This window comes from Phycomyces blakesleeanus, assembly GCF_001638985.1.
Source record: "Phycomyces blakesleeanus NRRL 1555(-) unplaced genomic scaffold PHYBLscaffold_40, whole genome shotgun sequence".
In the NCBI taxonomy this organism is placed as follows: Eukaryota; Fungi; Mucoromycota; class Mucoromycetes; order Mucorales; family Phycomycetaceae; genus Phycomyces; species Phycomyces blakesleeanus.
In genome coordinates this window covers 1-25,353 of record NW_017265170.1, presented here as the reverse complement: position 1 = coordinate 25,353, position 25,353 = coordinate 1, and the positions used below count along the sequence as shown (strand labels likewise).

General features: G+C 37.0%; 8 protein-coding genes across 8 annotated transcripts; 3 read left to right on the top strand and 5 right to left on the bottom strand.

Annotated features, from left to right (window-relative positions):
• Positions 1–708: 708 nt before the first annotated feature.
• On the top strand, positions 709–2,761 carry PHYBLDRAFT_73176 (hypothetical protein; the record flags this gene model as incomplete). Its single annotated transcript, XM_018442798.1, has 3 exons — positions 709–941; positions 1,118–1,188; positions 2,196–2,761. 3 exons carry the CDS (start codon positions 709–711, stop codon positions 2,759–2,761), a joined length of 870 nt encoding a protein of 289 aa, XP_018283932.1.
• Positions 2,762–4,249: 1,488 nt separating this feature from the next.
• Positions 4,250–5,405, bottom strand: PHYBLDRAFT_152915 (hypothetical protein; the record flags this gene model as incomplete). Its single annotated transcript, XM_018433027.1, has 3 exons — positions 4,250–4,422; positions 4,491–4,586; positions 5,312–5,405. The coding sequence occupies 3 exons, from the start codon at positions 5,403–5,405 to the stop codon at positions 4,250–4,252; spliced, it is 363 nt and encodes a 120-aa protein (XP_018283931.1).
• Positions 5,406–6,638: 1,233 nt separating this feature from the next.
• PHYBLDRAFT_175634 (hypothetical protein) lies at positions 6,639–11,921 on the top strand (the record flags this gene model as incomplete). The annotated part of the gene is made up of 8 exons (XM_018437533.1): positions 6,639–7,721; positions 7,822–8,332; positions 8,447–8,650; positions 8,687–8,952; positions 9,001–9,338; positions 10,323–11,038; positions 11,166–11,581; positions 11,880–11,921. The coding sequence occupies 8 exons, from the start codon at positions 6,639–6,641 to the stop codon at positions 11,919–11,921; spliced, it is 3,576 nt and encodes a 1,191-aa protein (XP_018283930.1).
• A 2,646-nt stretch (positions 11,922–14,567) lies between these two features.
• On the top strand, positions 14,568–15,825 carry PHYBLDRAFT_175633 (hypothetical protein; the record flags this gene model as incomplete). The annotated part of the gene is made up of 4 exons (XM_018437532.1): positions 14,568–15,017; positions 15,076–15,381; positions 15,446–15,577; positions 15,688–15,825. 4 exons carry the CDS (start codon positions 14,568–14,570, stop codon positions 15,823–15,825), a joined length of 1,026 nt encoding a protein of 341 aa, XP_018283929.1.
• A 218-nt stretch (positions 15,826–16,043) lies between these two features.
• PHYBLDRAFT_175632 (hypothetical protein) lies at positions 16,044–17,335 on the bottom strand (the record flags this gene model as incomplete). Its single annotated transcript, XM_018437531.1, has 3 exons — positions 16,044–16,217; positions 16,248–16,621; positions 16,888–17,335. The coding sequence occupies 3 exons, from the start codon at positions 17,333–17,335 to the stop codon at positions 16,044–16,046; spliced, it is 996 nt and encodes a 331-aa protein (XP_018283928.1).
• An 18-nt stretch (positions 17,336–17,353) lies between these two features.
• PHYBLDRAFT_102310 (hypothetical protein) lies at positions 17,354–17,881 on the bottom strand (the record flags this gene model as incomplete). The annotated part of the gene is made up of 1 exon (XM_018427703.1): positions 17,354–17,881. A coding segment is annotated over one exon (528 nt), but the record flags the coding sequence as incomplete, so codon positions are not given.
• A 429-nt stretch (positions 17,882–18,310) lies between these two features.
• On the bottom strand, positions 18,311–19,079 carry PHYBLDRAFT_175631 (hypothetical protein; the record flags this gene model as incomplete). Its single annotated transcript, XM_018437530.1, has 4 exons — positions 18,311–18,525; positions 18,588–18,704; positions 18,785–18,868; positions 18,938–19,079. 4 exons carry the CDS (start codon positions 19,077–19,079, stop codon positions 18,311–18,313), a joined length of 558 nt encoding a protein of 185 aa, XP_018283926.1.
• A 5,652-nt stretch (positions 19,080–24,731) lies between these two features.
• PHYBLDRAFT_119611 (hypothetical protein) lies at positions 24,732–25,298 on the bottom strand (the record flags this gene model as incomplete). Its single annotated transcript, XM_018428696.1, has 1 exon — positions 24,732–25,298. One exon carries the CDS (start codon positions 25,296–25,298, stop codon positions 24,732–24,734), a length of 567 nt encoding a protein of 188 aa, XP_018283925.1.
• Positions 25,299–25,353: the final 55 nt, after the last annotated feature.

Sequence of the window (25,353 nt, the reverse complement as noted above, 5' to 3'; positions counted from 1 at the left end):
TTATGCTTCAAACATTTTTTGCATTGAAAAACAAAATCACAAGTGTAATTATGAATGGTAGGCCACCATGCATTTCCTTTCGACTTCACTATTGCTTTGTCTCAGCCGAAATGATTAGCTGTTGGGTGACTGTAGATGGGTTCAAGATAAGCTTTCCACAAGGAGAACAGTACTATGATAACTAGTGTTTTGAGATTGTAATGGAGTATGCCTTTCTTCGAAAGAAGCATGTTATTATTTAATGTGATAAGATACTTAATTTCAGATCCCATTGCTGAAATTTTTGGACCATTCCTTTAGTGATTCGTTGGTTTTCATTTTGGATTATCATCATGACAAGTGTTGAGTTGGTGTGGTACAACGTTTTCAGAAAAATAATAAATGAAAATAGAGTTGCCAACGAGTTCAGAAGGCAAATATATAGAGAGATAGAGATGAATAACTGTGATAATGCTCGGGTCTACCCAACAGTAAGGAGATGTAGTAAAATGTGTATAGAAAGGACAAATATAACAAAAAGTATGTTTATAACTATCGCAAAGAGTTGTTATAAGTCAGTGACGATGAAATAAATGTATAAACAAAAGTAAAATAAAGATAGATAAGGATTTTATTTTATTATTGATTCATCTGAAGACTTTTATATATGAACAATCTATACTACTTTGTTATAAAGCTCTATTAAAGCAGCACCAATGATGAAATACAATGCACAAGGATATGTTTTGTGCAAGGGGATTGAAGGAAATCCTGCAAAGAGCGTCATATTTCTTTGCAAGATATTCGTGGTCTGAGCGGAACCAAAAGAACACACACCGTGTCAATCATATTGTTGCAGATACTACTCAAGGCATTATCATCTTTGTTATCTATGACTCGTCTATGAATAACTATGAATTCATATGTTATAGACTCCACGACCCATTTGACTATCTAACTATGTAAATTGTTTGTTGACAATATTACTTTAAAGGCAGAATTATTGATGTATATGGTGAGGATTGAGACATATATATACAGCCATGAAAATATCTGAGTGTCCAGACAACTTCTACACATTCTCTTTCTGTTGCATTATAATTGTGCTTGGCTGGAGACAACAATTGACTGACAATAGTGACAGATCTTGTATTTTGGATGAGGCTGCTCCCAATATAGTATTGCTAGCATATATATGCAGATCATATAGTAAGTTTCAACCTGAATATACTAATTGGGGTAAGTCAGCTAATTGTAACTTTAATTGAATGAATGTTTCATTTTTTGTGGCTGTCTAGTCCAAGTCTGTAACATTTTTCAGAAGTTGATATAGTGAGCAAGCTATCTGCTTCAAGTTTTTTAGGAAAAGATGATAAAAATTGCAGATATCTAGAAATAGTTGAAGCTATTTAACTGATATATATTTTGGTCATTCTATTATAACTTTAATTTTTGTGAGATCAGATTGTATGCTGTTTTCCAAAACTAGAATATCAAGACATTATACACAGTCCAGGATTAAATAACTCCACATTAGTGTCCACCTAAAGGTGCTCTTCAGCGTCCTCAGTGTATTACCTAAAAAATCATCAATCGGTTCAATTGACAAATATGGAAATGTCAGCTATTATTATAGTATTATTGTGATAATAGATAATGATAAATATATAATAATCTGATGAAAAATGAGCATTTATCTCAGCAAGAACAGGGTAATTACTGAGCTAGATCAATTTGCAGAGAAATAATAGAGTCATATTAAGAGCAAAAGATACTAAATCAACCTTCTAAAATGACAAGACTAATTCTTGTTGACAGCCATATAAATACTTTAAATTAATATTGTTTTCTCTCATACAATTCTCTACAACCTCTCACAACCTTTTTCTATTTTTTTAACTACTAAAAGCGCTTTTGATAACCACAACATACATAATTATCAAAACCAAGAAGACATCATACAAGTGACAGTAGCTCCTAGAGTAGGCCAGCGTACAGAATAGGACAACACAACCATAATGGTGCTGCTTTGTCTAATAATAGAGACACTATTCTATGTCTAGCATCTAAATGGTGACAGTAAAAGAAAGGCAAGCCTATGGAGTAATCTTCACAACGAGTTCTGTTTCAAATCTAATGTGATATGCTTTGCTGATACTTCTGCGGAACACCAGCTTTCTTTGAAATAAAGGGATCTTAAATATGTAAAAGATAAGTTACACACTGTCAAGAAGATGGAATCACATATTCCAACACCTATCTTTCTAGCCCTAATTTTGTCCTAGAAATTATAGATGCAAATAAACGCGGCATTTCCTCTGTGACAACTGATCGGGAGCCACTACCAATCTCAGAAGGCAGTCTTGAGCCTAGCTCTTGGCTGTCTTACCAGCCATCATTTCGACTCCCTTTCATATTCGCGTCTGCAACTATGCTAGCATCAACATCAGAAACTGAAAACAGAAGAATGACACAGTGTGAGTTCCAGTCTGCCTTCTTGAGAAATTCTGAGAGACAGACTGCTATCTTTGATGAGGTCATTACCTCCATAAGTTTGCAGCTAGAAAAGATAAAAGATGTCTTCGTCTACTCAGTAGAGTGCCAGTATATACATGCTGTGTCATTTTGGGGAGGCATGTTGCTTGGACAGGACATCAAGAGACAACAATGCATGGGAAGACGTCCTCGCAAGAAAGTAGATTTTCAGAGTCAATTTTCTCAGCAGAGAAATAATTGCAAGAGAAGAAAGAGAAGCAAAATGCAAATTATTGGCCTTTCTTAAAAAAATGCTGATATAATTACAAAATATCTTTCTGTTTCTACTAATTTTCACAATAATGTATCTGCCTAGCATATTTCTATCCTATGTCTTCTTCTTTTTATATACATGAACAACATATCTTTATTTTTTTTCACTTTTTTTTTATGCCTTCTTTCCTTCTTTTATATATTATTTTTTATTTCTCTTACTAGGGGAGTGGTGCTCCCTCCCCCCCTTTGGGGGGGGGGGGGGGGGGGGGGGGGCAGACCCTACCGGAAGTTAATATAAAACATTTCCCTATTGGAAGTTCAAATACTGTATGCCACAATTAATATGGTTATTTTTCTATATCCTTTTGTTGAAACAGGAGCTTATAAAATAAATTATATTATTAAAGATATAGATATATATGGAATTGAGAAGGAAAATAAGAATATAAAAAGATGTTTGCATGTGACATAAACATAAAACAGCATAAAGAGTACATAGATTTGATAGTAAGAAAAGAAATTAGCATAATTTTGTTAAAGTACTTGGGTCATATATCATAGGCATAGGTTATTTGGTTTAGTCTTTGGAAAGTACTTCGTTATATACAACGTTTTCAGTATATACAGTGGCTTGTGGTATATTTGGGTCATATGTATTATTGAACATAATTTTTATACCGGATGGTTTCCAGATGCGGGAAAGGGCAACATATAATTGGCCATGAGAAAAGACTGGAGAAGGGAGGTATAAACTTACTTTATCAAGCGTCTGTCCCTGGGACTTGTTTATAGTCATTGCAAAAGCAAGACGAACAGGGAATTGGCAGCGTTGAAAAGATATGGTTGAGGTTGATTCGGAAGGACTGAGTTTGATCTTAGGGATCAAAACAACTTTTCCGGAGTGTGAGCCAGTTACAACAGTTGCCTTGATAACATGACCCCCAAAAGAATCACAAATTAGACGTGTACCATTACAGAGGCCGTTCTTAGGGTCGAGGTTCCTGAGGAGCATAATTGGGCAACCTTTTTTTAAATTGAGTGAGTGTGGTGGAAGTGATCCAGGTTCCAAGCTGTTGAGTAACTCAACTGGAAATTCCAAAAGAGCATCTTCATCAAGTCCTTTGTCAATACTCTTAAATTCCCGTGCCTCTCCAGGAAACTGTCTTAATAAGATATTATTTATATTTTTGGCATCGTTGTTTTTTGGAGTGAGTATGGCACGGTCCATAAGGTAATCCGAGTTTGTTGAATTGTCTTGGAGGTCGGAAATTATGGCACTGGCCAGGTGAGAGATAGTAGAGCCATGGATAAGCATTTCGTTGCGAACAGAAATTGTATAGTCCCCCCCCCCCCCCAACTGTAGGAATTGATCGGCTTCCAACACGCAAGAGATAGGCAGCATATTCTCTAAGGTCTGTTTCTTCAGCTGGACTACTTGCCTGTGCAATGCGCATATTTGTTGTTAGTTTCAGGTATTTAACCTGATTTTACATTCGTAATTTACTAATGCATTGTTCTACTATTTGAGCTCTAGAGGCTTGAGGGACAACAGGTAGAACCTGACAGAAATCTCCTCCAAAGACAGAGAGATTTCCCCAAAGGGTACATGCTCAAGTAGTGGATTCATTGACTTCATAATGTCTTGCATTGTTTGGCTAACATCATGGAACATATCCTTGCTAATCATTGATGCTTCGTTCAAATAATTAACTTGGTCATTTTAAGTAGCTGAGCAACTTGAGAATTTGCCTGTATATTACACATGGAGTTTACGTCAAGCTTAAGTGGGATCTTGAAGAGCGAATGTTCCGTGTGGCCCCCATCCAGCAATAATGCAGCAATTCCACTTGTTTCTACTGCAAGGGCAAACTTTACTTACTGTCTAACCTTTCTCAGTAATGCATTGAATATGAACGTCTTGCCAGTACAACCAGAACTATCGATAAAGAAAAATCAGGAAGATATCTCAGTTGCATTTAGTGAATCTAATATTGTGTTGTACACTGTTCTTTGATTACTGTTCAACAGAAAAAGGTCAGAATCTAGTAAAGTGAATGCATCGGCACAGAGGTCTTCTTGTTCTTTATTAATGTGCGTTTTCTTTGAGCATGTGCATGCTCTGGTATAATTGGCAAGGGCCGAAGTGTGAAACCATCAAAGGAACAAATGGATACGGAATTCACAAAAAGATGATTCTCAATGCTCCATATGCACCTATCATACATTTCTTGAGCTGTGTTGTGAATGAGTATTGATTACTGCTGAGTCTGAGAGTAAGACTGAAGGATAAAATAATATCCTCAGCTATTCCAGTCAAACGGATCTGCCTTTATGATATTATATAATACACAGATCATCATACACATAATTGATTATTTATTATTATCACAATGACATGGGATATACAAATACATACACATTATATATATGGCACCATTATATTTCATCTACATATTTCTTTTATTAGACAAATACTTAATTGAGAGACTACAACTACAACTATTTAATATTATGAAACATTACCTGAGTGTCTGGGTCGGAATAGTAAAATATTACCAATAGCATAAATGCTCTTCTTTACCAAAACTCTCGGACTGATCTGACTGGAGAAGTATCATATCAATTGGTCTTTCCGGATCTTTCCAGAAGAACAATACTCCTGGAAGATGACTCATCGTAATAAAGATTACTTAAGCACACACTGAATTATAAATTAGAAAAACATATAAATATCAGTAGATAGTTCCATGTAGAAAGAATCGAATTTTATTATTCTTTACTTTTCCTTTGAAATAAACAACCTACACAAGTTCTCACGAATTCTTTCGTCTATATTATATTTTGCTTTATTTTCTCCCCACAACAAGTTGGTTCCAGAGAAGGGTCATTGTGCTCTGTTCTTGCTGTGTGGAGATAGTCTTTGATCATTGAGGAGCGATGGGCAATCCAGAGAGCATAAGGATCAGATACCTGACAGAATACCAAGAGAACAGCAAATAATTGTCTCATTGATGATGGCAACTAATGTGCAGCGGCTTCTTCCATGCAAGCATCCAATTCACAATCATCGATCAATAAGCCAAGAGCTCTACATGCAGCCTGATTTGACTCATGAAGTACACCCTCAACAGTTCGCAGATTTTCAAAGCTTGTGGCGCCTGGTACATTGTGTAGCAAGATCCACAAGAAATATCGCTCTGAATCTCTTGGGGATACAGCGTACACTCTCCCAATTGTTCCTCGTGAATATCTCTGTCTCGGTTTCCAAGTCTTGTCTTTTACATTCCAAACGAAATGAGAAGGAAAATTGTGGTAGAGATGTTTGCGAGCATCTATGTGCTTCTCGTTGTACTTGAACCATGCCATCAATGTTGTGCCAACATTTGTCATTGAGAGGCCATCCAGATTGTTGTTATCCTGAAAATACACATTCTGGGTATTCTTGGTATGTATTGCCAGTCTTTGATGTGTTGGGAGTTCTTGGTGCAGCTTAAAGAAGAATATTCTCCAGGATGCCTCTGAAGCTGAGACATACCTAGCATCAAGGAACTCGTTTATTTCATTTGTTAGCTGTTCTTGCAGAATACCATTGTTTGTGGTGCTGGCTGTTGCTGTTGTAGATGTGGTTGCTGTTGCTGTTGCTGATTGGATGTTTGCCATTGCGTGATCATGTCCTTTGTATACATACTGAATCCGATTTATTACAAAGAAAGCCCAAAGAAATACTTATTCCGAATTTTACCATCTGTCTACCACTATTATCTCTTTCGCGTAAAGAATACAGGCACACAAAGTTGATGCCTAACGCAGAATTAACCAAAAATAACCCTCCCATCACAAACCATCCACCAACACACCAGAACAACCTGTCCAACAACACACAAACGGCCTCGATATGCTTAGAAACCATGCCACGGGCCCAAGAACAAAGTATACCATACACGATCTTTAAGTTCGCTGCTACGGAAATTGAAACACCTGCAACATCCCCAGAGACCAACTTGCTGCCTGAACCCCAAATCCTGGCAAAAAGAAATAAAGCCCAGACTCTTGCTATCCAGAAGCAGAAAAGAGCAGTCAGCACGCAAAGCATGATCAACAAGAACTGTGCAAACTTGGTCGAGGGTGGCTTCACTTACAACAGGGACGAAGCTATGACTCTTGCAGAAGATCAACAGGAACGCGCTGCCTTTAAGGCCACCATTGCTGACTTAACTGGAAAGTTGGAAAAACTGGCCGCTGACTACCAGTCAGTAATGGAAAAGCTTAATAACTTACTTGCCAAGCACGACGCCAGCACTACCAGAGCAACCTTTGCACCCACTGGTAAAGACTTGCTGATGGCATCTAAGCATGCCCCAAAAACCCTGATGAACGACGACAGCAGCAACAATTGCACCCAATGTGCCAACTGCAACCCCGTCACTGACAACAGCAACAACAACAACAAAAGCAGCAATATCACTACAGATAGCACTGCCACACCCACTCAGACTTCATATGCTATGCAAGCCAAGAAGGGCATAGATGCCAAACAGGCCAAGCAGAACGTCCAAGTCCGCAGAGTCCAGAGACAAAGACTCCTACAAAAACCAACTGGCCCATCTGCATACGAATTTGTGTACCTCCCGGCCAAAAGATATATCAAGTACCAGGAAATGAGAAAAATCCTCAGCTCTTTTAAGATCCCCACCTCCCGCATCCTAGACATCCAATTCCCTGCCAGAGGAACAGTAGCTCTTCTCATCAACAGAGAGTCTCGCAAAGAACTCATCACACTACTAGGAAAGGCCAAAGTGACCCCACTGTACAACTTTGATCCCACCACCACCAACGTGATCGCCGATCCCAAGTTGAAAGAAGAATCCATTGAGGTTAGGGCAAGAAAAGCCCAGGCACTTTTTGACGCCCGACTGGTAAAGGTCTGCCTCCGCATGCCAACATACCTTGGCCACAGCATCATCCAATACTTCTCGTCACCAAAGGCTGTTGTAAAGATCTCACAGACCACAGTCTCCGACTACCTGGAAGGCTGAAAACCCACCAGCACCACCGCCTTTGTAGCCCCAACCAACGACATGGACAGCATAGAATCCACCAAAACGCCAATCACCACAACTCATGAATAGACTGAAGATCAGTTTATTTAACGCCAATGGACTACGGCCCAAATTGGTGAATGTGATAGATGCTTGTGAGACGAACGATATTGATATTCTTTTTGTTACAGAGACTTTTCTGCCTGAGAGCGCCCCTGCTCTCCAGTGCCCTTGGACCCAGATACACAACTTTGCTATTCCAATGACGTCACCAAAGCCAATGGACGGCATCTCACTACTTATAAGGCCAGATTTTTCTCATCATGTACACCCCCTTCCAATCATTAACCCCCACGTTGTATCATGTAGGATCGATCCCTATACTATACACTGCGTATACCTCCCACCACGATTGACATCCTCTGAGTGTCAAGAGCGGCTGGAATTGTTATCCATCAACAACTTCACTATTGTTTGCGGCAACTTCAATGCTCGACTACACCACACAACTGGGGACACTCGAGGAGGACCACGAAGTGAAATTATGGCAAACTGGATTAGCAGTAAGGATTTAACATTGTGGAATTCGGAGTTGGCCTTTGGCATCCCAACATACAAGAGAGTCCATACATCTGGCAGGGTCTTCAAAAGTATTATCAATTTCTTCTTGTCGTGAGAGGAGCAATTCCATGATATGCAGATGAAAATCCATGACGAACTCGCCTTGGACTCTGACCACCACCTTTGTGAGTTATTCTTTCAGCCTGTGTTCATACCACAGCTCCTGACAGAAAACTCTGTCTGTCAACTTTGCAAGCTTCAACGACTGGAAATCGAAGAGGTCTACAAAAAATACCAAAGACGGTTTGAAGTGGATTCAGGTACACTTCAATGAGAGATCCAACAAACCCTGAAAGAAACTTCCATATTGTGCCCTGTTGTCTTGGAGGCCTATTCAGAACGTCTCAATGAGATGATCTATAAGGCTTTGGATGATTCTGTTGGGCAAGCATCACCACGACCAAAAGTTTGGAAGAACTTTTGGAATGCCGAATTAAAACACCTAGCTGACCGGCGTCAAGAACTTTACCATTGGCTACGCTGGGTAGGCAATGACTTTGAACGCATTAAAGCCCATGCTGAGTATGTTGCAGCAAACCAAGATCTGCGAACAGCAGTTCAGGTGGCATGACAACAAATCTGGTACGATTTCTGTGACAAAATCCAAAAGGCTCCTTCAGAGATGGTGAGCACGTTAAAGAGAATGAAGATTCAGCAACGATCTCCGATTTCTCTGACATCTCCAGAAGGACCACTTACAGCCGCTAATAACATGATCGACCACATTGAAAATGTTTTTGGTGGACCTATGGAAATACGGACTAAACCGGAGGTTACACCATTGGAAAGGGAAGTACCATGGGACGTAGACCAAGTCAAAGAAGCTATTCGTCATTTGCCACGATGGAAAGCACCAGCTATTGATCATATTAGAGCAGAGATGCTCAAGCCTCTTGTATCAACTCTAGGTCCTCTACTTCACATGCTCTTCAAGCTGTGTTGGAGATGGTTGTGGACGCCTGTTGCATGGAGAATGGCACAGGTGGTAACTATCTACAAAAACAAAGGAGCGCACGCAGACCCCAGCAGTTATAGGCCCATCAGCTTGACCTTGGTGTTCAGGAAGCTTTTGGAGCGATGCCTGGCTGAGGAACTCCTTTCGACCATGCCAGACTTAGACATAGCCCAGGGAGGATTCCGCACTAGCCGCAGTACCCTAGACCAGGCTCTCTGTCTCCACGAACTAATGAGGCAATACTCTGTTCCCAACTCTGAGCGAGAGCAAGCGCTCAAACCACCAGTTGTTGTCTTCCTGGACATAAAAGCTGCATATGATAGTGTGGATCGTAACGCCATATGGGACTCATTACAATCTTTTGTGTTGGAACCCTTGCTAGTGCTACTTCAAAATCTATTTAACGATATTATTGTTAATGTAGTGATGAAAAATGTAGCATCCTGTGGTGTTACGCCAAGACATGGAGTCCTGCAGGGTAGTATACTTTCACCTTTCTTATATTCAATTTTTATTGATACTCTACCACGTTTACTTCAGGAAGTCTCTACCCAACCATACTACGTTTGCATCCCCTCTCCCTCGTTAACAAGATCCCTTCACTTGTTCTCATTCTGTACGTACGCATTTGACAGCCCAACAGCCACTCCTTTGTCACTATTGGAGGAGCTTAGGACGGTCACCTGTAATGTGTTCAGTGTTCCCAGGACGGAGGGGGATGCACCAGACTATCTTCCTATGTCAATGGCTCCTATCAACTGTCTTCTGTACACTGACGATGTTGCCCTTATAGGCACACCCAACGATGTGCAAAAAATGTTGACTTTAGCTGAGACACATTCAAACCTTCTGGGGTATAAGTGGAGTCCATCCAAATGCGAGGTCCTCAATGCCCCTCCCAATTCTTCTTTTTTTTTATATGGAAATACTCTTCCCACTTGCACTTCCTTTAAATATTTAGGATTCCCTTTTGCTAGCCAAGGGATAGATCGAGCCGACATGTTCCTTAAGTCACAGCAAAAAGCTTGTGCAGCAATGCATAAGCTTAGTAGCTCGGGTGTACACATGAACGGTTTTGGTCTCCCTGCGGCTCTCAGAGCTTATCTCATTTTTATCTGCCCCATTCTTGAGTACGGCTTAGCCATTGTTCCTGCTAGCTGGAGTGACGTTCAGATCCTGCAGAAGGCCCAAAATATATGTCTTCGGACATATATTCGACGGCCCAATGCAACGATGAGAGTTGTTTATATCGCTGCATTAGCTGCTCTACCCAACCTATTCACCCGTTCCCATGCTCTTCAAGCCAAATTTCTTCGTCGTGCTGAAAAACTACCTTCAGAACCCCTGATCAAAGCTCTTATCACACAGCTGGACCTTTCCAAAGAAAAAACGACATGGGGTGAGCTTCGTCATAGTGTACTCTGGAAAAAAACCCAATTGCTGAAAGAACATCAACCTCAGTTGAAGGACCCATTAAAAGAAGCTTATGTTCTACTGTGCCAAAAAGAAATCGACATGAAACTTGCGAGCGTTAACCATCTGGTAACTGTTGCTAGAGGCTTGTGCAAACCTGTCTGGGATCCAGTCTTACTACTGCCCTGCACTCGCTCAGAACGACGCTGCCTGATCAAATGGCGAATTGCTTGGCTACCACCTACACCATCAGTTGAGTGCCAATGTGGCACTATCAAGGGTAACCAAAACCACATGCTTATATGCCCTGCCACAATCACTCTCGTTCTAAAACTCTGGTCTTTGATGGATCCTGCTCCTCCCCAAGAGGTTCATCTCATTGACTATGCTCTCAACTGTCTCCCCAGGTCTTTCAAATTGCCTGTTACGTGGTGCGATTGGTGACCGTGCTTGCTTGCCTTGCTACGTGCTGTTGATCAAACCACCTCATTCTATAAACTGCCAGAAGAAAAAGCTCATGGTCAAATCCTCATCGACCTTGCAGCAAAATTCCGTGCCACAAAATCAACCTGTCCCCACTGCATCCCACCGCCCACCCAAGAACCTGTTCCTGGTGATCTGTTCCACCATCTTCTCTCCGAAATTTCCACCATTCCTCGTCAACCCCCTCCATCTGTGCCCGCCCGAAATTGTGCCTAGGAGGACTGACTTGGTCTGGTATCGTTGTGTATTCTGGATCTATAAATGGATCGTCCAAGTTTCTAAAAGGAATCCCTCTTTGGAGTTCCTATCCCTGCTGAAATCCGTTCCCAATTCTGGTGCCGTCAGTACCTAGTTACTTATTCTCAATTCTTTCATGTCATTTATTTTTCTTATATATTTATTTCACCTGTATTCTTACCAGCTGTATTATCTATTTTAGACTTAGTCTTTCTAAAAGCCGTTTTCCGCCACAGGGGGTTTTTTTACGTGCTCTCTTTACTGTTTTTGCTGACTATTCATCCTTGTCTCTGTCATGTGTGTTCCATACTTTTTCTTTATTTATCCTTCACTTTTTGCATATTGTTTTATTCCCCCTCATATTTAGGGGGTTAATTTTATTATTTTCATTTATTCTTCAGCTTTCATCGGGTAGCCAATATGCTAAAATGCGCAAGGCCTAGAAAAACCCACAATAAAATCTTTTCATCTGTATACATACTTGTAGAGGTATTTGACAGCTGAAACTGATGTACTAATTTCCACATTAATGTGAGCATTGTATTTCATGCACAGATACTTGTTATGGGGCACAACCCATATGTTATCGATCATGTAGTTTCCCTTTCTTACACGTTTTCCCTCGTCTCTTCTTTGGTATAATGGGTAACCATTTCCATTGTCTATTGTTTCATTATTAATTTTTTTGGGAAGTTTTTTTCACATTTTCCATTTTTCCTGCAGCAAGCTTTATTATTAGGCATTCACCAAGTTGTGATCACCCGGTTTTTTCCCAATTTTAGGCAAAAAAGTTATTCCAAAAATGGGTAACAAACACTACGGGAAAAAAGTGGGGATTTTGCTGGGGATTCAGCTGGAGATTCAGCTTGGGATTGAGCTGGCAATTCTCGCGAATCGCAGTGGAATCTCCAGTTCCTTTTTAAGTAATATATTTTAATCGCCGTTAGCTTATTGATGTTAGGTTTTATTCATATCCCGCTATATTCACCCATCTGCTATATCCTTATTTTAATTGGTAGTAAAAGAATAGAAAAAGGTTTCTATTGGTATGAATGAAAGAAAAAAGTTCTTTAATTGGTAATAAAATATTTTTTTGGTTTTTATAATTATTTTAATTGGATAAAATACATTCTATCATAGTATAAGCTTAAATTTTATTGGTCATTTCAACAAAAAAATTCTCTTAAATGGCTTTCATTTATATATATTTGGATTTGTTCACAGTTTTAATAGCGCAAAAAAGTTTTATTTCATAGAGGATTTTTATTTAAAGATATTTTATTGGTTGTTATAAAAAGAACAATTCTTTATTCATTAACTGTATTGGCTAAATATCATTTGAATAATTTCATATTTTCATATTTAGTATACAGTTTATTATACCTACCTGATATGAACTTACACTGGAAAAATAGGGTAATTTCATCTGGATCAAATGTACCAAAAATGTAGATGATTGAGCCGATATCATCACAATTTTTGTGATATATCATTTTGAGCAATGGTACGATATCATCTATGGTGCTGATGCGTATCATCATAACAACGGGTACACGAAAACCCAATGTAGAACGATTGTCAGTCCGCAAACTATGGAAACTGAATAAATATTGTAGTTACGCTTTACTCCTATCGAGTCTACCTCTTTATGTGTTATATTTTGAGGTCTATAAAGAGCTAGCATCCCATATTATTATTTTTACCAGGTTTTTTTATTGGCTGCAGAAATGCTTTAAAAACTATCAAAGAGATGATTGTAGGTTTTTTACAATATAAAGAAATGATGATAGTTGGTTTTTTATACATGCTCAAAGTGATGAAACTAGGTTTTTTATACACACAAAAGCAATGAAACTAGGTTTTTTTACAATGGAAAAGAGAAACAAAGCATGGGTAGATTTTTATAAACAAGCCTCTTTGGTTTGTTTATTTATTTTACTTTTATTTATTTATTTTTTGGAAAAACATTAGGTTATACATTTTTTGTTCAATTTTGTTTTATTTGATAGGAAAATCTTTTCTAGATAAAAATACTAATTTCGCGACAGTTTTGATACTATAGCTATTATAATCGCTAATACTTCTTGCTCGCTATATATAATTTAAAGCCTTCCAGGAGTAGACATGGAATACATACTTTAATAGCGGGAATGCTATTAAAAAATGATTAATAGAAAAGAAGAATTAGTAAATGATTTAAATTGAAATTTCTTCATAAATACTTACAAGGCGGAGAAGACTTGACATAAACTTGATATAAACATGTTCTTCAGAATTATCAAGACAATACCAGTAGTCTTTGAATAGAGATACATTCTAAAAATGAATAATTATTAATATTGTGCGTAGTAAAGGCATATTTATTAAATATATTGTAGTTAACTTACCAAATATTACTGATTATACGTCTTCGTGCATAATATTAGACATAACTAATAAATCATAATAAAAATAAATATATATCTATGAGGAAGACAAAAGAATAATTTGAATTTTTTTTAAGAAAAAAACTTACCATCATGTTCGATTAAGAGATGATGAGACTCAATGGAAATGGGTAGCAATGGCTAGACAAACAATATGATGAGTAACAAAGATCTGTAAGAGAATGATATCTTACCTTGATATATCAGACAGAGTATAGCCAAACAAAGAGACACATATTTGGTATTGAGCTATAAAAGAAAGAAAAAATTATAAGTGAAATTGTAAAAACATAAGCAAAAGAGAAACAAAGAAAATATCAATAATAAATGTTGTTAAAAGAAAAAAAAAGGAAAAAAAAAAGACTTGTCTTAAAATCCAGTTTGACCCTGACAAAATGCGGGCTGTAAAAAGTAATACTCCAAAAGAAGATGACCACCGTCATCTTGAAATACTACTTTGTGCCCCATTGAGTTAGAAAAGAAGTTGTCTAAATGTGGATCAAGCGGTTGGGAGATGTGCTTAAATATCAAATGAAAGGTAGAGAGTTAATCTGCACCGCTTATCCTCTTTACTAGTATGTAAATTTTAAATATGATATAACAAGTGTAGTGAATTGTACAATATTAGTTGAAAATTATTAATATTTATTTTATTAACAGAAAATGACAAAGCGTATTCCTACTGCTCCCCGCCGACCCAACCTACGCATGAATGCTGTTCTTAATAGCACAATTGCAGGTGTTGTTGCTCCAATTGATACACCAACTCCAGAAGTAGCAGTTGACACAGCCCCTGAAGTTCAAGTCGCTGTGACCCCAATGGATCACGTCTTTACCTTGTTGGCAGCCAACAATGTGTCGATGCAATCCTTGCAAGAAAATGCAAAAGGAGTGACTGATGCAATAACTTATTTGAAGAATGGCCTGGATTTGTCCAACAAGACAAATGAATTTTTGAAGAACTCGGTCCTTCAGCTCATGACTGAAAATGCTGAAATAAAAAAGGCAATGACCAGCCAAAATTCCGTGATGCCTTCTGCTGTACCAGCGGATTCTTCTTCTTCCATGGATGATGATCTTGACCTTGGAGCGAAACATCATCCCTTGATTTCTGTAAGTAAATTGATAATAATAACATTACTGATTAATATATCTAATACTGTTTTTATAGCAACTTATCAATAGTTACATCAAGAAACCAAACTTTGTTAGCACAGACCTGCTCAAAGTTGCTGAGAATAATAATAGATCAGCATGGTCAATGACTGGCGCGTATGGCGACAAGTACAACAAGACACTTGCACTGGCTCTCTTCAAGTACCTGAGACCTCAAAGATGTTGCACAAATGTGTCAAAGAGTGTCATTATGAATATAATAAAGAATCACTACCAAAATCAAGTGCGAGTCTTCCGGACCTCAGCAGAGAAGATTATGGCTAGAAATAAAGCTGAAAGAAGACACAACAGAAAGAAGACCGTAAGTTTTAAAATAAAGTTAATTTACTATTGATTTAATGTTTTAATACAATACTCTTTGGTAGCTTCTTGACCGTTGTATTATCACGTACCAGACATACAGAGAGGCTATTCATGAGGGCATGAATCGATATGATAGCAGAAATATTCTTTCTATTGATGTGATGTCTGATGGCAAGTCAGATAAAGATAACAAAGTGTGGGCATATCGTCTCAGCTGGAGAACTGATGAGATAATATTAAACATCCATCTATGCTTTAAAGAAAATAATAATACTTTATTAATACTATTTATTCTTTAAACCAGCTCCAGACGTTTATTATTAATATTGATAAACTTACTGTTATCTGTTTGAAGAAAAATTCAGAAAGCTTGAAAAAGCGCATCCCTTATGAGAAAGAAGTGAGCATTCCCAAGAATTTGGCAGTCACTTTACCAGATTGATGCTTTTCAAAATAAATCATTTTTTTCTTGCCAACTATTTTAGAGTCTTTTTTCTACTTGTTTATGTTTACAGATTAGCATGATGTATACAGATGCATGTATAGCATGCCAAGTACAAACAAAAATTTATAGAAATAATAAAAAATAAATGTGCAGTTCTATAAATTAGCCTGTATTAATTAATATTTTTTATACATGTTTTATTTTTGTATTTGAATCTAAATATATATTTTTCGTGGCAAAGGAACTACACACATCTGAACTTTGCCTTCTAGACCAAGGTGCTCGCCTACTGCAACTGGATAACGGATTCTATGCACTGAGAGAATGCTGTTCATGCTGTCATCTTCTAACCCCACCTCATTCACCTCAACTCCTTCTCCTGCTCTGGGCTGAAGTAAAACTTCCTTGTACCATCATACATATGCAAATACATGCTGGCTTGTATGATCAGCAAACGAGTTTACAGCAGTATTGACAAAGAGGTACTGGATTTGGCCTGCGTACGGCTTGGTACTTCTACCATCACTTGTCTCAAACAAGGCTTGCATCAATGACCCGCACTGATTCTTTGTTTTGCTCTTGTAGATTTGCCCGAGAAGATCGATTGATTCAAACTTCTGTATCCAGTTATTAACAAAATTATTGGAATGACCAGCCTGACGATAATGAACAAGAGTTTGATCATTGTATGTCTTGCGAAAGTATTCCAACAAATGCTCATACTTGGATTCATCCATGGAAATGTTCCCCTTTAGAGCTAAAGAAGTGCAAAAGGGGGCAAAGGCTTGTTTCCCTTGATGATATCAAAGTTGATCTCAGGAGAATTAAGAAAAGCATTGATATCGAATTGGATTGAGGTGGCAGTGGAAGTGGAAGTAGAAGTGGTAATGGAATTGGCAGTGGATGCAGTGAGCTCAAGGATGATTGCTAAATGCTCAGATTGAGTTATTAGCAAAGTTTGGCAAATAAGATCTCTCTGGTATGCTTCATCAAGATACTTCTTCATATAGGTTCTCTCAAACCCATCTTTTCTATTTGCTGCGTAGTTTTTTAAGATACCATTGCATCTTTCAAAAGTAAAAAGCCAATAGCCATAAACCGGACCAAAGTTCAGTATAGTCTCTCGCAGATGAAGATGGAGATGCATGTTTGGCAAAAGAAACGGGACTTTATACAACTTCTCGCACTCTCTGCAGAAGGCCTCCAAAGATTGATGGGCTTCATCAAGGTGAGCCGTAGATATGCTTGGCATTGAGAGGTACTGGCATGCATTGACAAACGTTGTCCAGTTACTGAGATGAGCTTCAGGTAGACGACCACGCAGAAGAACAGGAGAGTACACCAAGTACCAAGACTTCCATTTGTCGGCATTCATGAATGGGAAGCCATGCCCAATCTTTGTCCCTAATGGCGTGTAGTCCTCTGGCAGTACAATCTTGTCAGCATCCAACTGCATTTCAGCCAAGTGTGCATCTGTGATGAGACCTGAAGATCTCCATTTCTCCATTATTCTCTTTGCTGTTTCGAGGTACAGGTTGTGCATCGGATTTATGACAGTGCATTCTACGAGGTTAAAGTAAACCAGGTCATGCAATTCTGACCATCGGACACCATTTTCCCTCTCCAATCTCTTTCTTTGTGCATCACTGCTGGCCATTCTCCACAACTTGGCATCACAACAGTTTTTGGCATCAGTGCGAGGCACCCACTCAGAAAGTACGAACGCAGAGTAGTCCACAGCATTGGAGTCTGGAAGGCGAGGGAACTGTTGGTTGCACTTATTGCACGCACATGTGCTTGAATGAGAGGTAAACCCACAATTCTTATGGGTGGCAGGAATGTCACAAGCAACAAGAAGAAGGGCAGAACGGACAAGAGCACCAGATGGGCACTGTACGGTAGGTATCACCACACCACCATACAACTGGTTGAGTTCCGCAACAAGGGGACGGAGGTAGTGATTGATTTCACTTGTCTTTGCTTCCTTGGGTCCTGGCATGAGACCAACGAGAACAACATTCTCCTTCTTGTACCGTTCCGATCTTGGCAAGTTGTTGATGCAAAGGTATGTCACACCACAGGAGTAAGTGACCCCATCGAAAGGTTGAAACCAATTGATGTTCATGGTAAGCATTATGGAGCACTCATGATTCACAAACGGTAAACCATTACTATCCTTCAGACTGTTCCACTTCATACTGTCGTAAATGTCAAATATCATGCCTGGAACTTGCACTCTGATTCTCCAATGGTTGATGATGTCTTCGAATCCAGGGCAGCAAAAAAGGATAGACAATGTTTTGATTATGAAGTTATACATGTAGATCTTTTTGGGGATAGTCAAGGCTCTTGATGTTGCAAAGAAAAGAGCGTTTCCACATTCTCTACCAGAGAGTCTCTCGAAATTACAGCACTCTGGAACAACATCAGACTCTTCGTATACTTTGTTACAATCGCCACATGCAACAAACCGCTGGACACCTCAAGTCACGTCGCTGAGACCGGTCATAGAGTTGACACCGTTTATACTGAGGGGAAGACGGAAAGACTGTCCAAAGTGTGCCAATACTTCGTTAAGAAACTTTAACAGAACAGCACCACCAGAATTGACAACATATTTGGATATGAAGAAGGCAGCAAAAGAAGCAATGAAAGCATGAGTAGGATCGACTGGCATATTGGATGAAGAAAAGTGCTCTATTTGAAAAAAAATCAATACTTGTTGACTTTATTGATTTATATGTGCTTTTTGTACTAACCTCTAACATCATCAGATTCATCGTCAGAAATATCCAAAATGGTTGCTTCAATGACACCCTCATCTTCGCTTTCAGAATCAAACAAGGAATCAATGCCAAAAAGAGGTAAGTCTTTGGCTGTTTTGTTAGGTAAAAAAGAATCAAATTATTAGATATTATAAATGATTATAAAACTTTAATAAAAATACTATGCATACCTTCAACTTGATCTTCGGCATCAACATTGTCTTCAAAGTCAATCTCCATGTCATTGTCATTTGACATTACTTCTATAACTGAGGCTATATTATATGAAAATAAATATTTAATTAAAATTGTCTCAATAATAATTTTCTTAAATTTGAACTTACAAGAAGATCCTGACTGATATTGTCTCACGATATCCTGTTGTGCATGTCTTCTGAGTGTTTGGGTAGACACCAAAACAAATCCCATGCTATTGGAAGAGCATTTAGAGCACTTGCATTCTGAATTGTTGTTGTTGTTTGACATATTGTGTGCGTATGTTTTATTTTTTAAGTCTTTAGAATTGACAAGAATAGAAAATTGTTCAGGAACACAATTTAATATATATCTTTCCAAATTACACCAGCTTCCAAAATAACATAGTTTATTCCGGCTGTTAAAATGGGCAGTTCTCTAAACAGTAATTGATTGCCTCATTCTAAAATACAATAATACACACTTTTGTTAAAACATGTCGTCATGTACATTTTATTAGCTGTAGAGCATATACAACAAAAATATTTGTAGTAATATCACGACCATTAACCTCATCATACTTATAAATAAATATTACAACAATAAAAAGCTTTATTATCTCACTCAAAAGATATCAGTTGGTTTAAGTTTCCTACAACTATTGACCCTGCGACATGGCTACAAGTCCCAAAAAGAAATCTTGCAGACATTTTTTACAAAAAAGAGTAAACTCGTTTTTTTATCCAATAAAACAGACCGAGCATTATCATCGCCATCGAAAATAAAAAAGACAAAAGTGATGGAAATTTAAGCTACCACTCCACAAAGAATAGTACCCTACGCCATAGATGAAATTACCCTATTTTTTCAGTGATAACTATAATGCAGCTTAGAGAAAAACCTTTGTCTGGTATAAATATGATTATTTATTTAATATGGAATAGGCTTACCTTTGTTCTCTTTGATGGCTACTAATTTGTTATACATTTTGAGACATAGATCTGCACATGTTTTTCTATCTATTTTTTGCCACTCTTCTTGCAGAGCTACTTCCAAGTCCTTCAGTGGTTATGCAGCTCCATATCATTACAGATCCTCCATTTTCTTGTACTTTTTGTTGAACACAGTCTGTGCAAAGCCTCTTGCCAGTCTTTCTCTATGAGCAAACTTTTCCATCTACTCTGAAAAGAAGAAAATTTGATTTATTACTCCATATAACTGTCTTCTATTCTTCTTTCCAGTTCATTCTTTCTTTTGCCCATTTGCAATAAATGGCCATGTCTTTTTCAGTTAGCTGAGACTTCCTCGCTGCAGCACGAGAGAATATGCTCAGGTTATGCAGTTATTTACTGACTGTATTTTCAGATATATACTGACCAGTGAAATTTCTAATACCTCTTACAATATCTGATAAAGACTGGTGTTGCTCACTTCTTATAAGTCTATCCAAATGATGTTTGCCTCTAGAATCAAGCACTTTGGTCTTCCTGAACAAGGCTTATCTTCGACAAATCCAGTTTCCTTATACTTTTTTATTATACTGAGAAGAGATTCTACAGGTATACATTTGGAGCGGGAGATTTCTGGAATGGATATTCCAGCTTTATGCATCCCAATCATGATAGACTTCTCAGTATTCGAAAACCTCTTAAGCTTATGGGGTGGTTGCCTTTATTTTGGTTTGAATATGCAAGTGTCATATTTATAAGATTATAGATTAATGTAAGTGTGAAATAAGGTTGCAAAGATGAGTAAGCGGATTTTAAAGTCGTGCGGACTTTGTTTGAAAGATTGTAATATAAATTACACCCAACAATATGTGATCTTAGATCGTAAAACAGCTCTCTAAAACTGTGAATTATTATTTGATAAAAATTACTAGTCATGAAGATAAATATATTATTTTGCTTTCTAAATACAACAAAGTTTAGTAAAAGTAATTATATAAATATTGCTATATAATATTTACCAGCCAATCCAACTCTTATATGATGTATTTTCTTTTAAGTCAACAAATTTTGGAAATAGAAACAGTTTTTTCCTTTTAAACACTAATTGCAAAAGACGCTATTAAAAGATCACTACACTTTAAAAGAAATCAAAATATTGAAACTTATACATAGATGTGATATTTCAGATATAAAACAGTAAAAAATAAATAAATTTGATAATAGAGATGTATAAAAATACTTTGAAACTATATAGAAGCTGTTCTTTATTTACAAATAAAAAGTATCTCTTTTTATAAGAAAACACAATCTGCCCTTGTCATTACATCTTAATTTCTTAAGGCTTTCTTTCTTTACTATATTTGATTATTAGAGTAAATTTACTGCTTAACTATTGTCAGTTATAATTATAACATCAAGTCATAAATTGTACTTCTTTAACTCTTAGCTATTCTTTTCTTTTTTATACAAGAGCTTTAGGACTTCCTACTAAATTAGATCCATATTGCTCTGACACAGTTTAGCCACCAGTATGATATAATTATCTTAACAATCTTTAAGATATTATCTACAATACTGACTTTAATAATTATTGACCTGATTACTTAATAGTATATATATATTATATACTGAAAAGATGATGACTACTAAACTATCCCAATAAGAATATAGTCTTATCTGTGATAAATCAAACATCCAAGTGTCTGGATTACCACAGTGTTATCAAACCTTACTTGCGGAACCCCTCATTTACATATACTGTAGTGTTTGTAAATATCGCACACACTTGCTAAATGACCTTAAAACCTAGTGAAAAAAATATCAACTATGATATATCACATTACTCTAGTACAATTTACCCATATATACACATCATTATTTCCCTACTTTTTTCCAGAGTGTCATATACCACCATTTTCATAAGTACACTTCGTAATTCTATATATTTTGAAATATCTTGTTCTGGACCAACGTTTCATTACCTAACACAAGTCCCATCGTTTCAATCTCTCTTAATCAGTACACACCATAATTCTCAGCACTACAATATACATATAAATTATTTCTTTCGCACCAAAATTCTCAGCACTACAATATACATATAAATTATCTGTTACACATCATACAATATAAAAAATTAAACTATTTCTCATACACTACCCCCCTCTACTCCACTGCCCCCCGACTTTTAACATAATACAAATATTCTACCACTAAAACATTCTTATTCTTTTTTATAATAAAATTACTATCACACCAAACTCTTCTTATTCTTGTGCCTTTCACTTTAGTCAAATAAACTCGGTCTCTTTTCTACCCACATACATTAATTATTTTAATGTATTTATTTATTCTTTCTTTTTTTCTACTTTTTTTTTCTTTTTTTCTTTTTTTTCTTTTCTTTATATAGGTTTATATGTATACTACTTAAGATTTCTGTTTGTAGTTGACTGCAGAATTATAGAAAAAAGATAGAATAAGAGCTGATTCTATATATATAGTCTAAAACTCAAGCTCAATCAGTTATATTTTTCCTAGTTTTTGTCCTATTATTAAGGTTTATTCTTTATATCCACACACTAGTATGTTTAGTAAAACTGGAAAAAAGGACGTTCAGTTTAAATTGTGTAACGTTACATTTTTTCAGACGTATAAGTGTGTTGTATGTTTTAATTCCAGACACGTCGAATTTTACATGGTTTCTTATGAAAATGAAAAATATACTTTTTTCTGCCGTTTTTTAGGCTAATACAGTGCAGCAGCTATCAGAACTACAAGTTTCCTTTTTTATTTTGAAGAACCTTATTTTGCAACATATAAACCATTAGTAGAAATCGTATTTTCTACTTATAAAAAATAATTTAAATACTCTACAACTCAAACTGAATGTTATATTTAGTAATATAGTATATACTTAGTAATAACATACAAGATATTATCTCTAAAACGTTTTCATTCATTATAGTTCAAAATTTATTTTATTTATTTTATTTATTAATTTATTTTATTTTAATATTATTCAAAAAAAAATAAACGTAACATATATAAATATATATATAGTCTATATGTATAGACTCTAGCATATACTTTTGAGAAACAAACCCGTGTATATTTGATCTAGAAATAATTGGTGCGAAGACAAAAGTCGATGTGATAAATCAATAAAAGTAAATTTCGATTCAAGAGTAAAACCAAGTCGGTAGCATATATAAAATTATATAACTGACAATAATAAAATCCAACTGAAACAAGATATAAATTTATTTTGGGTGCAAAACTAAAATCTGGTTGGAATTATATATAAAATTATATCAAGTACAAGAATGAAATCAAATTAGGATCAGGTATGCGGTTATTTCATGTGTAAAAGTAAAACCAAATCTGGATTAAAATAAAAAAAACCCCCCAAATCGGGATTATATATAAAATTATATTGCTGGCAATAAAATAATCTAATTGGGACACGATGTAAAGTTATTTCTGGTGCAATAGTAAAGCCAAATTGGGATTATATATAAAATCATATCGAATGCAAGAATAAAATCAAATAGAATCAGAAATACAGTAATTCTGGGTGCAATAATAAAACCAAATTGGGATTATATATAAAATCATATCGTGTGCAAGAGCAAAAGCAAATAGAATCAAAAATAAAATCATTCTGGGTGCAATAATAAAACCAAATTGGTATCATATATAAAATCCCACAAATCCAAACTATGGACTACCAAACAATATATAACTTCATATGTGTTTATAAATATATGGATCTATATTGTAATAATCACTAGATTTATTTTATTTGGATCTTGAAAAGATATAAAACTGTTTAGATCCATAATCACTATTCTATAATCGCATACAACAATTTCTTATTACAAAATACCAAACACTCTGTACTCAAAAACTAAGAATCCTATAGAACAATATTAGCAAGCTACTTGAAAATAGACTGTGAACACAAACCAAAAGCTGCTCTAGAACTATATATATTGCCATTGTATTTTGGGTGCAATACTATATATATACTCTTATTCAACACCCACGGATCCACCCACATATTATAAGTTACTATAGTTTTTTATATATATTATTGTTAATTTATAATAGGCATGCTGTCATATATATATATATACTCCTATTCAACATACACACAAACACACATACACTCATACACATCAAAACTTACTATAGAACTAAGCATGACCGATTGAAAATGAGACTGTCAAGCATACAGTGGTTTCAAAACCGTCTGGTCCGCACCCAATAGTCTCCAAAACCGTCTGGTCCGCACCCAATAGTCCCAAAACCGTCTGGTCCGCACCCAATAGTCTCCAAAACCGTCTGGTCCGCACCCAATAGTCTCCAAAACCGTCTGGTCCGCACCCAATAGTCTCCAAAACCGTCTGGTCCGCACCCAATAGTCTCCAAAACCGTCTGGTCCGCATCCAATAGTCCCAAAACCGTCTGGTCCGCACCCAATAGTCTCCAAAACCGTCTGGTCCGCACCCAATAGTCTCCAAAACCGTCTGGTCCGCACCCAATAGTCTCCAAAACCGTCTGGTCCGCACCCAATAGTCTCCAAAACCGTCTGGTCCGCATCCAATAGTCCCAAAACCGTCTGGTCCGCACCCAATAGTGTCCAGGCAGAACTGTATACAAAACCAGTCTTTACTGTGACGCGCCCAAAACAAAAAAAAATCTTTTCAACAACGCCTCGAATAAACTGGTTACGTCCCCTCATTCGGTTTGGGGATCGGCATTCCTCTATACATCCCGTCATTCATTTGGCTAATTGCGATTCCTCTATACATCTCGTCATCCTTTTCACGAATCGGCATTCATAGAATATTGCAACTCACAATAGGCCGAACTCGGAACAATACGAAAAAAGAGCATATTATTTTGTAAAAAAACACCACCCAAACACTCTTTATTTTTTCTTTTCTGCACGCGTTCACTGTATATTCGACTCTGAAAATAAAACAAGCCCTCATTCAAACCTTCGTATCCCTATCAACGCCACAACGCTTTCGAAATCGACGGGAGCAACCACAGCATCGTTTTCTTTTTTTACCTGGGCCAACACCATTGTCACAACGCTTTCGAAATCGACGGGAACAACCACAGCATCGTTTTCTTTTTTAACCTGAGCCAACACCATTGTCACAACGCTTTCGAAATCGACGGGAGCAACCACAGCATCGTTTTCTTTTTTAACCTGAGCCAACACCATTGTCACAACGCTTTCGAAATCGACGGGAGCAACCACAGCATCGTTTTCTTTTTTAACCTGAGCCAACACCATTGTCACAACGCTTTCGAAATCGACGGGAACAACCACAGCATCGTTTTCTTTTTTAACCTGAGCCAACACCATTGTCACAACGCTTTCGAAATCGACGGGAGCAACCACAGCATCGTTTTCTTTTTTAACCTGAGCCAACACCATTGTCACAACGCTTTCGAAATCGACGGGAGCAACCACAGCATCGTTTTCTTTTTTTACCTGGGCCAACACCATTGTCACAACGATTTCGAAATCGGCGGGAGAAACCATAGTTGTCTATTATCTTTTGACCTGGGCTAAAACCTATATCACGACGCTTTCAAAA